The sequence below is a fragment of the Pongo pygmaeus genome, chromosome 18, assembly GCF_028885625.2.
Source record: "Pongo pygmaeus isolate AG05252 chromosome 18, NHGRI_mPonPyg2-v2.0_pri, whole genome shotgun sequence".
Classification (NCBI taxonomy): Eukaryota; Metazoa; Chordata; class Mammalia; order Primates; family Hominidae; genus Pongo; species Pongo pygmaeus.
Window position 1 is genome coordinate 8,373,768 of NC_072391.2, and position 13,492 is coordinate 8,387,259.

Sequence of the window (13,492 nt, forward strand, 5' to 3'; positions counted from 1 at the left end):
AGGAGACCATCTGTAATGTTGAGTCAAGGTTTAAAATGCACCTTGAATGCTTTTTGGAGTGTGATGTCGAAAATGTACCTTGTCTTAATATTATAAACTGTTCTGCTATAACGTTTATTTTCTGTTTAAAAAGGAAGAGCAAAACCTTCTTCTTCAGCAGTAATCAATTTCTCAGTTGATCATAAGCCGATTTGGGCTTGTCAGATGAACCTTTGGCTGTGTCTTCCCACACTCCTGAGAGGTGGCTTAAGCTCTCCTGTATTTCCTATGAAAAGCTCTCTGGGACTTTGTATTTGAGTCCAGGAGAACAATGCTGTGCCCAGGATATATGATCCTTACTTAGCTTCTCATGACAAGTATAAGCATTCTGGTCTTTTCTTTCCGTTGCTCTTCCAGAATGAGTGACTGCAATAATCAATTTAGAGGTTTTCAGGGGCTGTATTGTGGAAACACCTGGGCCCCAGAGCACAGCAGCCTATGATTGCCCTGGGATTCCTTTTAAGGAGTTTTTCTTGTTCCCTAGAGCTTAGACTAACTGGAGGTGGCCTCTGGACCACAGTTATCTTTTTTCAGTATTAAGTAGCCAAGCTTCATGCAAGAGAGATCAGCACAAAGAGCTCCTTGATCCTCTGTATTTATTTTCTGTGACTTCTGTAGTAAATCATCACAATCTAGATGGCTTAAAACAACTGAAATATATTCTGTGACAGCTCCGGAGGCTCTACGTCCAAGTTGAAGGTGTGAGCAGGACAGCTGTCCCAGCAAAGATTCTGGGGGAATATTCATCCTTACCTCTTCCAGTGTCTGGTAGCTGAGTGTCACATGACTTGTGGCAGCATCTCTCTAATCCCCACCTGTCTTCACGTGGCTTTCTCTTCTCTTCTGTCTCTTAAAAGGATACTTGTTACTAGATTTAGAACCCACCCAGATAATATAGAATTTTCTCACTTCAACACCCTTAATTATGTGTGCTAAGACCCCATTTCCAAACAAGGTCACATTCACAGGCACTAGGGACTAGTAGGCTTGAGTATATCTTTTGAGGGGCTACTGTTGAACCCAGTGCTGGCTACTCACTTCTAAATCCTCTGAGGTCTCAGGAGCCTCATTGTTCAGTGTTTCTCTCCACCGGTTCTCAGGAACCTTTAACTGCCAGATCCTTCAGAGCTGGGAATGCTGCTGGTAAGGGATCCAAGATGCTGGCATCCTTACATTGTGGGCATGAATAACCCTGACCTACAAAAATTATCAAAAACAACCAACACACCAAGTGTAGAAGAAAAGAAGTCTCTCTTGGGAGAGAGAACTGCTTCTGAAAAGAACGGACACACGAGTGCTTTGATGTCTAAAATCTCAAAGAACCGAGAGGCCTTGGAAGAGAAAACTTTAAAAGTAGAAATGTTTTTAAGTTCTCAATTCTTCACTCAGAACCAGGTTTCACAAAGCCTGTTGGAAGATGTCATCAAGGAGAGCTGACATTTACTGATAACTTGCCATATGCTAGGACCCTGGCATGTATTGGATATGCCTAGCCACAAACGAGGCAACCGTGATTGTTATTATGTTCTCTTACAGATAGGAAAACTGAGGCAAAGCAAAGTCGGCCTCCTTGTGCAGGGTTCCAAAACTGGTATGGTTGAGTCCAGTAGGATAAACCCTGGCAGTGTGATTCTGCTATCTGTGTGGAATCCCATCTATCACCAGCAACTGAGCCTCTGCTGTTCAGAGTTTCCCGGCTACAAAAAGTAGAAGGGCTGGCTTATGTCGGGAAATTGATTGCTTGGTGATGAGTCCACAGCTCGAAATTCATACTTAACACTTAAGTAGTTGAGCTGTTTCCCAAGCGAAGTGGTCGAGTGGTGTTGAAGTACTTACTTGACGACTCTGGTTCAGAAAAGGTCAGGTCGGAACCCATCCAGAGACACCAGCTCTAGGCAGAGTGATCCGAACAATAATTTGTTCTTGCCAAAGTGACATTTTTCCAATTTGAGTCCAGCATTGTTCAGAAGCAAATGCAGTCCCCTGGGGCGCCTCCCGCATAGATCTGCAGCAGATGACAAACCAACAGTATCATCTAAATAAAAAATCCAGCATGGGTTTAGTAAATTAATCCTGACAAGAATAAATTGAATAATCTTAGGGAAATGGCAAGAGCTCTCATTCTTCCAGATGGCTCTTTTCTGTCGCTTGCGTGGGTCCTCGGTGGCAGATTAAGAACAAAAATCTGCCTTTGGTTTATTGATTTCGTTAGTTCGTTGATTAACACCTGCCACTTCTGTGTGGGTAAATCATAATCGGATATGGACTCTTCCTGGCAAACCTAACATATTTTCACTCAAGGAGAGAAACAAAATGCTTATTTTACCTAGTCAGAACGGGCAAAAGCAGACAGAGAGCTGCTTTTCCTCACCTCGTTTCTCAGTGGTATTTTCTAGGTTTAAAAGTAATCTGTGATTTTCATCACTCCCATATTGAGCTAATCTCCCATTTCTGTTTAGGTTTCTTAGCAGACAAATTCAAGGAGAGTTTTTAGTAAGAGTGAGGGATGTTTTTCCTGACTCAGTGTCCGAAGTCAATCAGAGACTTCAGCCATTAATTTAGGAGACAGGGTGAGAAAAGGAACATACCGCGTGTACACATGATCCCACGTCCTAGGACTGGGCCTTTCAGGTCGTCTGGGAACCTTGTCTTAGTCAGCCTGGGCTACCCTAACGAACTGCCATAGACTGGATAGCTTCCGAACAGAACATTTACTTTGTCATAGTTCTTGTGGCTGGATATTCAAGATCAAGGTGCCGGCAGTGTAAGGTTCTGATGAGCGCCCTCTTCCTGGCTTGTAGTCAGTCATTCTCAGTGGGTCCTCATCTGGACATTCCTGGGCTTACACTACCAGAGAGAGAGAGAAAAAATGAATGAGCTCTCTGGTGTCTCTTCTTAAAAGGATACTAATTCTTTCTTTATTTTTATTTTATTTTATTTTATTTTTGAGATGGAGTCTTGCTCTGTTGTCCAGGCTCTAGTGCAGTGATGTGATCTCGGGTCTCGCTGCAACCTCCGCCTCCCGGGTTCAAATGATTCTCCTGCCTCAGCCTCTCGAGTAGCTGGGATTATAGGTGCCCACCACCATGCCTGGCTAATTTTTCTATTATATTGAAATCCAATGGGGTTTCACGTTGTTGGCCACGTTGGTCTTGAGCCACTGACCTCAAGTGATATACCTGCCTTAGCCTCCCAAAGTGATGGGATTATAGGCGTGAGCCACCACTCCCAGCCAAGGGCACTAATTCTTAGGACCTCATTTAACCTTAATCACTTCCTTAGAGGCCCCATCTCCAAATACAGCCACACTGAGGGTTAGAGCTATGACATATGAATTTTAGGGGGGACACATGCATTCAGTCCATCATCCTACTTGTTAAAAATGTTGATTCTGATTCGATGTATCTGGGATGAGGTGTGAAGCGTTGCATTTTTTTTTTAAAGATGGGGTCTTGCTCTGTCACTAGATTGGAATGCAGTGGTACAATCCTAGCTCACTGCAGCCTTGACTGCCTGGGGATAAGTGATCCCTTTCTCTTTGTTTCGAGACAGAGTCTTGTTCTTTGTTGCCCAGGCTGGAGTGCAGTGGTGCAATCTCGGCTTACTGCAACATCAGCCTACCGGGTTCAAGTGATTCTCGTGCCTCAGCCTCTCTAGTAGCTGGAATTACAGATGTGTGCCACCACACCCAGCTAATTTTTCTATTTTTAGTAGAGACAGGGGTTTCATCCTCTTGCCCAGACAGGTCTTAAATTCCTGGCCTCAAGTGATCCACCTGCCTTGGCCTCCCAAAGTGCTGGGATTACAGGCGTGAGCCACTGCACCCAGCCTCAAGTGATCCTTCCATTTCAGCTTCCCAAGAAGCTGGGACCACAGGTGCATACCACCCCACCTAGCTAATTTTTTTCTTTCTTTATTATTATTTTTTTTTGTAGAGACACCGTCTCCCTAAGGTTTCCAGGCTGGTCTTGAACTCCTGGACTCAAGCGATCCTCTAGACTCAGCCTCCCAAAGTGCTGGCATTATAGGCATGATGCATTTTAACTGGCTCCTAGGGGCATCGTAGTTGCTGGGGTGCAGACTCTACGTTAAGTAGGAAGTTCCTCATACTCTCCGTATGCGGGGATGAGGGAAACTTGCTGAAGGACCGCATGGTTATTAAATAGTGACACCCTGCTTTAAGAGTCTAATGCTGTGAGTCTAATGCCAGGAGTCTAATGCCTGAACTGGAATTACCCGCAGCCCTGTCTTCCCACCCTTCAGCCTTCAGTCCATTGCCACATCCCCTGGAGGGCTTGGTAGCACGCATCGACGGGCCCTCACCCTTTGAATTTTGGATTCAGTAACCGAGGACTCTTCTGTGCAAACCTCATATTTTTCACTTTAGGAGAGAAAGGAATTGCATCTTTCACCTGGTCAGAATGGGCGGAAGCAGACAGAGAGCTGCTTTTTCTCACCTCGTTTCTCAATGGCATTTTCTACAGAAAATAGAGCCTGAGAATGTGGATATTTCCTTGCTTATTTATGTAAACTGATGAAAGTTATATACATTTATCATGTACAATATGATGTTTGGAATATGTGTACATTGTGGAATGGCTAAGTAGAGCCAATGTCATATACATTACATCACATCGTTGTCATTTTTTTGTGGTTAGAACACATAACATCTACTTTCTTAGCAATTTTCAAGATTACAACACATTGTTAACTGCAGTCACCATGTTGTATAATATTTGAACTTATTCCTCCTGTCTCACTGAAATTTTAGGTCTTTAGGCCCATGTCTCCCCAGCAAACCCCCTGGTAGTGAGGGTAGTTCCTGCCAGCCCCTGGTACCACCATTGTACTTTTTAGTATATTTTTTGTATTTGTTTCATGCAGTATTTGTCTTTCTGTAACTAGCTTATTCAACTTAACATAATGTTCTCCAGGTTCATCCATGTCCTTGTAGTGACAGGCTTTCCTTCTTTATTAAAGCTGAAATGATATTCTGTTGTGTATGTATACCACATTTGCTTTATCTGGTTCTTCCTTGATGGACACTTAGTTTTCTGCTTTTCGTTTTATTTCAGTAGGTTTCTGGGGAACAGGTGGTGTTTGGTTACATGAGCGAGCTCTTCAGTGGTGGTTTCTGAGATTTTGGTGGTGCACCCATCACCCAAACAGTGTACACCGTACTCAATGTGTAATCTTTTATCCCTCACCACTCCCCCACCCTTTCCCCTGAGTCCCCAAAGTTCACTGTATCATTCTTATGCCTTTGCTTCCTCATCGCTTAGCTCCCACTTATGAATGAGAACATGCGATGTTCCGTTTTCCATTCGTGACTTATTTCACTTAGAATAATGGTCTCCAGTTCCATCCAGGTTGCTGTGAATGCCATTATTTCATTCATTTTTATGGCTGAGTAGTATTCCATTATATGTATTGGGGAAGTATTTTATTACATATATAATATATAGTATTCCATTTTATATATATGTGTATCTATATATATATATGCATGTATATTGGGAAAGTATTCTGTTACATGTGTATAGTATATTATATGTTGTATTAATATATGTATAGTATTCCAATATACCACACTTTCTTTATCCACTTGTGGAGTGATGGGCATTTGGACTGGTTCCATATTTTTGCAATTGTGAATTGTGCTGCTATAAACGTGGGATATTCAGTTTGATTCCCTATCTTGGCTATTGTGAATAATGCTGCAGTGAAGAAGGGTGTGCAGAGATCTCTTTGACATATGGATTTCATTTCCTTTCAGTGAATATGCAGTAGTGGGATTGCTGGATCATACAGTAGATCTATTTTTAATTTTTTGAGAAGCCTCCACACAGTTTTCCATAATAACTGTAAGAATATGCATTTTTAGCAGCAGCTGATGCTGCTGGTTGGAGAGTCTCGCTTTGAGAAGCACATCTACCTTGCTTCTCCAGGTTTTTTGTTGGGTTGGTTGTTTTTTTGTTGTTGTTGTTGTTTTTTGCTGTGAATAACCCCTTCTCCCCATAGCAAGGAAAAGAATGAAACCTGTGGCTAAATCATGTGGACTGACCAAACCACGTTGAGGAAAATAAAATTACCTGGAGGGAAGAGAAAGCACCTGATTAGGGACTGCTTCTGGTTACAGATATAAGCTCTCTCATTGTGTGATTCAGGGTGAGTTACCTAATGGCTAATCACAATTATCATATCACAAAGTAACTAAGGAATACCCACTTTGTTTGATTGTTGGTAATTTAGAGGCAGGAGGAAAAACATCAAGCACAGTTCCTGGCACGAAAGAGGTATTTAATCATTGCTCAGCGGTTCAGTCCCACTTGACTGATAGGAAAACAGTCTGTTCTACATAAAACAAGATATTTGCTATACGAGTCTTCACCTTATGCTATTGTCTCTTTTTGTTCCACTCTGGATTCAAAGGGACCTAGAATTTGCTGTGTTTACTAATAAATCACCAGCTTCTTACATTAACCTTTTCTAATGATGCATCCACAGAGAAAACCCTACTACTTCTTGGTGAGAAAATCAACATTTCTATAGACTTAACCAAAATGGAGTCCTTAATGTTTTTTTTTTTGTTTAATTGGTTGGTTGGTTATTTTTTGGAAACAGAGTCTCACTTTGTTGCCCAGGCTGAAGTGCAATGGCATGGTTCCGGCTCACTGCAACCTGCGCCTTCCTGGTTCAAGTGATTCTCTTGTCTCAGCCTCCCGAGTAGCTGGGATTACATGCGTGCACCAACATGCCCAGCTAATTTTGTATATTTAGTAGAGACGGAGTTTCACCGTGTTAGCCAGGCTGATCTCAAACTCCTGACCTCAGGTGAATGCCTGCCTCGGTCTCCCAAAGTGCTGGGATTGCAGGTGTGAGCCACCACGCCCGGCCTGGAGCCCCTAATGTTTGTAACCCGCTACACCACCCTGCACATCCATACCCTCCCTGCCTCCATGGAGAGCTTGGCCAGTCTACAGACCTTGCAATGGACCCTGGCTGCCAATTCTCTCCCACGCTGTATCCTTTCTTTAAAGACGTCCCATTGATTTTATCTGGCCTCTGACTATTTCTCTCCCCTTCCCCTGCCACACCCTTATCCATCCACCATCATCTCACACCTGGACTCCTGTGGTAGCCCCCAAACTGGTCTCCCCACTTAGGTTTGTAACCCCTGACTGCCTGTTCTGTTAAAATAGAAGTCAGATCATGCCTGTCCTCTCTTCAGAATGCCTGAGTGAAACCCACAAGTGCCCATGAGGATGTGGACAGATTGGAACCCTTGTGCACTGTTAGTGGGGATGTAAAATGGTGCACCTGCTATGGAAAACGGTAGGGTGGTTCCTCAAAAAATGAAACATTGAATTACCATAGGGTTTGGCAATCTCACTTCTGGGCATACGCACAAAAGAATTGAAAGCAGGGACTTCAATAGATACGTACACACCCATGTTCATAGCAGCATCATTCACAATAGCCAAAAGGTGGAAACAGCCCAAATGTCTATCCACAGATGGTGCTTATGAATGGATAAACCAAATGTGGTCTCTCCATACAATGCAATGTTATTCATCCTTAATAAGAATGAAATTCTAACACATGCTACCACATGGATGAACCTTGAAGACATTATGCTAAGTGAAATAAGCCAGGCGCAGGACAAATGTTGTATGATTCCACTTATGCAAGTGTTATGTCCTCAGTTGTGTAACTCTAAAATTCATATACTGAAGTCGTAACTTCCAATGTGACTGTGTTTGGAGATTAGGCCTTTAGGGAGGTAATTCAGGTTAAATGACGTCATAAGGGTGGGGTCTTAATCCAATAGGATTGGTGGCCTTAAAAGAAAGATGGCCAGGCACGGTGGCTCACACCCGTAATCCCAGCAGTTTGGGAGGGCGAGGCAGGCAGATCACTAGGTCAAGAGATCAAGAGCATCCTGGCCAATATGGTGAAACCCTGTCTCTACTAAAAACACAAAATTAGTTGGGTGTTGTGGTGCGTGCCTGTAGTCCCAGCTACTCGGGAGGCTGAGGCAGAAGAATCACTTGAACCTGGGAGGTGGAGGTTGCAGTGAGCCAAGATCTCGCCACTGCACTCCAGTCTGGTGACAGAGCTAGACTCCGTCTCAGGAAAAAAAAAAAAAAAAAAAAAGTGTATATATATATATATATATATATATATATATATATATATATATATGTGTCATTGGTCTATCTCCCTCTCTCTCTCTCTCTCTCTCTGAGAAAGTACGGAGCAGCAGCTATGTGAGGCACCATGAGAAGGAGGCATCTGCAAGCCAGGAAGAGGGGTCTCACCAGGAACCCTGAGAGAGCCTTGACCTTGAACTTCCACCCCTAGAACTCTAAGAAAATAAATTTCAGTCTTTGAAGTCACCCAGTCTGTAATATTTTTTATGGCGTTCCTTGCCGACTTATACAATGAGAGGAGTCTAGAGTAGCAAAATCCACAGAGACAGAAAGCAGAAGGTGGTTTTCAGGGGCTCTGGGAGGGGAAGTGAAGAGTTATTGTTTAATGGGTACAGGTGGAAAAATGAAAAAATTCTGGAGATGGAGGGTGGTGATGGTTGCACAACAGTTTGAATGGGTAATGCCCCAGAACTGTGCACCTATGATGGTAAAATTGTTAATGATATGTGTATTTTATCACAATAAGATAATAAAACTCTGAGTGGTTTCTCACTGATCTCAAAATAAAGTAAATATCTTTCTGTGATCTCATTCCCCTTTATTTTCCTCTCTTACTTCCCTCTAACCACAGTGGCCTCCTTCCTCTTGCTTGGCTCTTTCCAGTGCGTATCCCCCTTGGGGCTTTGAACTTGCTCTTCCTTTGCCTGGGATGTTCTCTTCCCCGGTGGGCTACTTGGCTCATCCCCCTAACTTCCTTCAAGCCTTTGCTCAATTGCCACTTTCTCAAAAAAATCAACATCGTATTCCCCTACCCTCAGCATTTCCCACCCCCTTCTCCTTGGTTTATTTTTCTTCATAGTATATATTCTTTCTGGAATACCATTAAGTGATATGCATTGTTTAATGCTTGTCTTGTCCAGAAGAATGTAAGCATCACCAGGGCGGGCCTGCCATGTGTCTTGTACATTGTTGAGTCCTCCATGCCTAGTGCAAGGTCTAGCAGCCAATAGTTGCTAAAGAAATATCTTCCATTTGAATAAATTAATGCCACAATTGCTTGTGGGACTGTGTCTGTCATTTTGTCTAATTAATGAGTTCCCTGAGGGTAGGAATTATGTTTGTTTCACCTTTTCATACCAGGACAACAAGAAAAAAATGCAGAAAAAAATAGGTGTGCAATAAATATGAATGAGTGGATGAGTGGAATGGTAGATGGATGGGTGGAGGGATGGATGAATGGATGGATGGGTGAATGGATGGGTGGAGGGATGAGTGGAGGATAGATGAAGGAAGGAAGGATGGATAGATGAGTGGATAGAGGATGGATAGATGGATGGATGGGTGGGTAGATGGATGGCTGGATGGATGGATAGGTGGGTGGATGGATGGATGAGTAGATGGATGAATGGGAAAAGGATGCAGGATAGATGGATGATTGGATGGATGGGGATGGCTGGGTGAATGGCTGGATGGATGAATGGATAAAAAGATGAATTAGGGTGGGTGGGTGGGTGAGTAGATGATTGATGGATAGAGGATGGATGAAGGATGGATGGATGGATGGATGGATAGAGGAAGGATAGGTGAGTCGATGAATGGATAGATAGGTGAATGGATAGGGGAAGGATGCAGTATGAATGGATGATTACATGAATGGCCGTGGCTGGTTGGGTGGATGGATAGATGGATAGAGGACCGATGGATGAATGGATAGGAGATGGATGGATGGATGGTTGGATGGTTGGAAGGATAAAAAATAGTGATAATTTGTGTTGAAGTGAGACATATCTGACTATCCTAAATTTTGAATGGGAGAGATATTAAAGGCAGTCTCTGCTGATGTGAACAATTGTATGGAGGCCAGATTATTTTATGAGCCATCAGTTCCTCTTTGCTATGGCCTGTGATCCATAGCCTTTGCCTACACTCCACATCTGCATGTAATAAAACTTACTTATGACATCCATATGTCTCTAATACAAACACCGCAGCATATACCTCTAAAAAGCACTATAAAGAGCAATGACTCGAGAAAGAACTATTAGGAGCATGAGCTCTTTATTATTTTAAAGGGCATTTCAACAACACCACTGAATGTTCTCTGACCATAAGTCTGATTCCTGTTCTTTCTCTCACTTTCCTTTCTTTTCTTCTCTTCTCAGGATATCAAAGCAGACTGCAATACCTGCGTGGAAATAGAGGACAGAAAGGTGAGTCAATATTTTTCATTTTTAGGGTTTCAAACAAAAGAAGAACTCTGTGAATTGAACCCAGGTGTTTAAGGCATGCCCATCTCGATGATGGTTTATAGGTGATTCATGGTCTATTACATATTTAAAGACAATCAGACTTAAAAATGCTTGTCATTTTACTCCTTTACAATCTGTGTTACTTCTGATGGCTTCACGAGAAGTGCATATTGTAATTTTTACAAAAAATGTGGTGCTGATTTCTGTTTCAGTCATACCTTTCTTTTCAGGAAAATACTTTGTTAACTCTTGTCACATTGAAGTTGAATATTGATGTTGATGTTCATTATGTATATCATATGTATAATTATTAATTATATTATTACATACATTATAGAATATATAATATTAGGCTTCCCAGGGTGTGTCCCTATATATCTGACTCATACACTTGAAAAAGAGCTCGTGGCCCGGTGTGGTGGCTCATGCCTATAATCCCAACACTTTGGGAGGCAGAGGTGGGTGGATCATCTGAGGTCAGGAGTTGGGGGCCAGCCTGGACAAGATGGGGAAACCCCGTATCTACTAAAAATATAAAAATTAGCCGGGTGTGGTGGCACGTGCCTGTAATCCCAGCTACTTCGGAGGCTGAGGCAGGAGAATCGGTTGATCCTTGGAGGTGGAGACTGCAGTGAGCCGAAATTGCACCAGCGCACTCCAGCCTGGGTGACAGAATGAGCCTCTGTTTCAAAAAAAAAAAAAAATAAGCTTGCCCTCAATTTCCATCACAACACATTCATTTGAGCGACAGCGTCCTATTTGAGATTAAGGGAGAGGGGGCAATGTCATTTTCTGCATATTTAGAGTCCCCTCACCCATTTATCTTCTTTGTACACTTAATGTGAATCCCCTCAGGAAAAGCAACCGTTAGACAATTGTTTGTTAATATTTTCACAGTCTCTTTTTATTGACAAGAGTTCACAGACATTTCTGCAGCAAAGCACATCCAAGGAGATCGTATTTTACCCTGTGTATGCCTTGGATCCAGAGAGGTCAAATAAGCAAGTTAAGAGTACATACCTCCTGGCTACTTTTGACATCGTTCCACAAGTTTGAAAGATGTTTCTCCTTTCAAGTGTACCATTATTGTCAAATGGGTTATTATTTCAAGCAGAGGTTTTCAGCTCTGATTATATGATGACTTGGGCATGTCTGCTGATTAATAAAGTGGTGGAGGACTTCTCTAAACAAAAATTTGCTTTTAAATAAAAAGCAGTTGCCACATGTTATTTTAGGGAGTGTTAATCTCCTCACATTGGGAAGAAAAATGATACAATAAGTTCAATTCAATCTGCGTGATGCCAGCTTGCAGTTTTGTGTTGCTCTAGTTTGCAGGCAAAGGAATTTCAATTCATGTTTGCATTCACCACGTGTTTGCAAGCTGGTATATGCATGTGTGTGTTTAGTGAGTTGGACAGATGGAATTGCTGCTTAGGTGAAGCTTGTGTCCAAAGTCTTTTACCAATGTTCTGCCCAGCCCAATCATTCCGCTCATGTCACAGTGTTTAGAAAGCATGTTCCCCAACCTGCTTCCAAAGGTCATTTGCATTTCCCTTGGACTTTTATGGAATTCATCAGCATGTTTTATCCAGTATCTTTTTTAAAAATTTAATTGCCAATAGTGCTTGAAAGATAACATAGGAACTGATGCCTTTAGAACAACCTGAGCTCCATCACGCACAAGGTAAATAAGCAGCCAGGCTAAGCTCTGGGCAAGGAGAGCCACCCAAGCTCCGCTCCACGTATGCGACCTGCCTTTGGTTAAGACATAACAATGATGGCAACTACCCAGGTCTCTGGCTACTCTGTGATGTATCTTGGTGGGAAAAAGTCATTAATAGTCATACTGTGCATATGTGATTTCAGCTCTTCTCAAGACACAGGAAAATACACACACAGACACACACACACACTTTTAGTTTTTCATAAATTGTTGGATTGAGTCAAAAATGTCAAATGAAGCCTTGTTTCTGATGAGTTTTCCCATTATTTTCTAAACTTGACCTCATATGACTGATAGATAAATTTCCAGTTTGTTGCAGTTAATTGGTGATGCATCTTAGTGAGAAGAAAAAATAATGCCCAGTTAAAATTCTCAATGTCTTACTCTCTGCTGACTTTGTTTTAAAAAGAGTCTTTTAAACAAGGTAACCCCACTCCTTTCCTCTCCTCTCCTCCCCTCTCCCCTCCCCTCCCCTATTTTCCTCCTTCCCTCTTTTCCTCCTCCTGTTTTTGTCTCCTCCTTTTCTTCCCTCTTTCTTTCCTTCCTTCCTCCCTCCTTCCTTCCTTCTTTTTCCTTCCTTCAAATTCCCAGTAATACACTGAATCTTATACTCAGGCTATAGTTTTCCTCGTTCTAACCATTGTTAAGAAGAGGTTGGGAGTGAGGTTTTAGGAGGTTGCTTTATATATTGGAGACATTTCCCTTAATTGAAAAGTCAAGAAGCAAACTCTAATGATCCCAGAGGGGCAGCATGCCCCTCACCCCAGCAGAAGAGCTCCATCCCCCTCCCTCTCTGCTTGGTGATATGGCGTGAGGCCACACAGGGAGCTGGTGGCTGCGGCAGCTGGAGTGATCGCCATCAGGTTCTGGGAGTGCAGTCTGGTGCCTCTGCCACACTGATGTGTAGTTTAGGAAATTTCACCACTGGAGTGATGACAGTTGCTCACACACGTGTGTGTGTGCGTGTCCCTCTCCATTTAATCCAAATGCTTCTGGCAAAGTCAGTAATTTGATAAAGTGGAATTGAAGTGACAAGAGATGGCAGAGGTGCCAAAATAATAAGTAAACCTGTCTCTCAAGCGGCAGCCCCTTGGCCTATGTGGATTTTGACGACTGTTGAGAGCTCTGAAAGAGAACTGGTGGTGCTTTCTTTAAAGCTCTTTTTTTAAAATTTTATTTTATTTTAGTTAAGGGAGCTTCACAGAACCCCTATAGGATGTGACAGCTCCCCAAGAATCACTTTATTTTTTATTATTTTTTATTTTTCTTTCACCTCCCCTGGCTTTCTGTCTACTTTGATTCCAGATATTCCATATATATGGATATAT

At 42.5% G+C, this 13,492-nt stretch overlaps 1 protein-coding gene across 31 annotated transcripts in view; it reads left to right on the forward strand.

Annotated features, from left to right (window-relative positions):
• RBFOX1 (RNA binding fox-1 homolog 1) overlaps positions 1–13,492 on the forward strand; it is a 2,494,239-nt gene that overhangs the window by 1,419,328 nt on the left and 1,061,419 nt on the right. For all 31 annotated transcript variants that reach the window (XM_063655277.1, XM_063655281.1, XM_063655270.1 and 28 more), the window contains one exon: positions 10,355–10,402. In XM_063655277.1, coding sequence (XP_063511347.1) covers positions 10,355–10,402 — 48 coding nt within the window. The remainder of the gene's footprint in view (positions 1–10,354; positions 10,403–13,492) is intronic.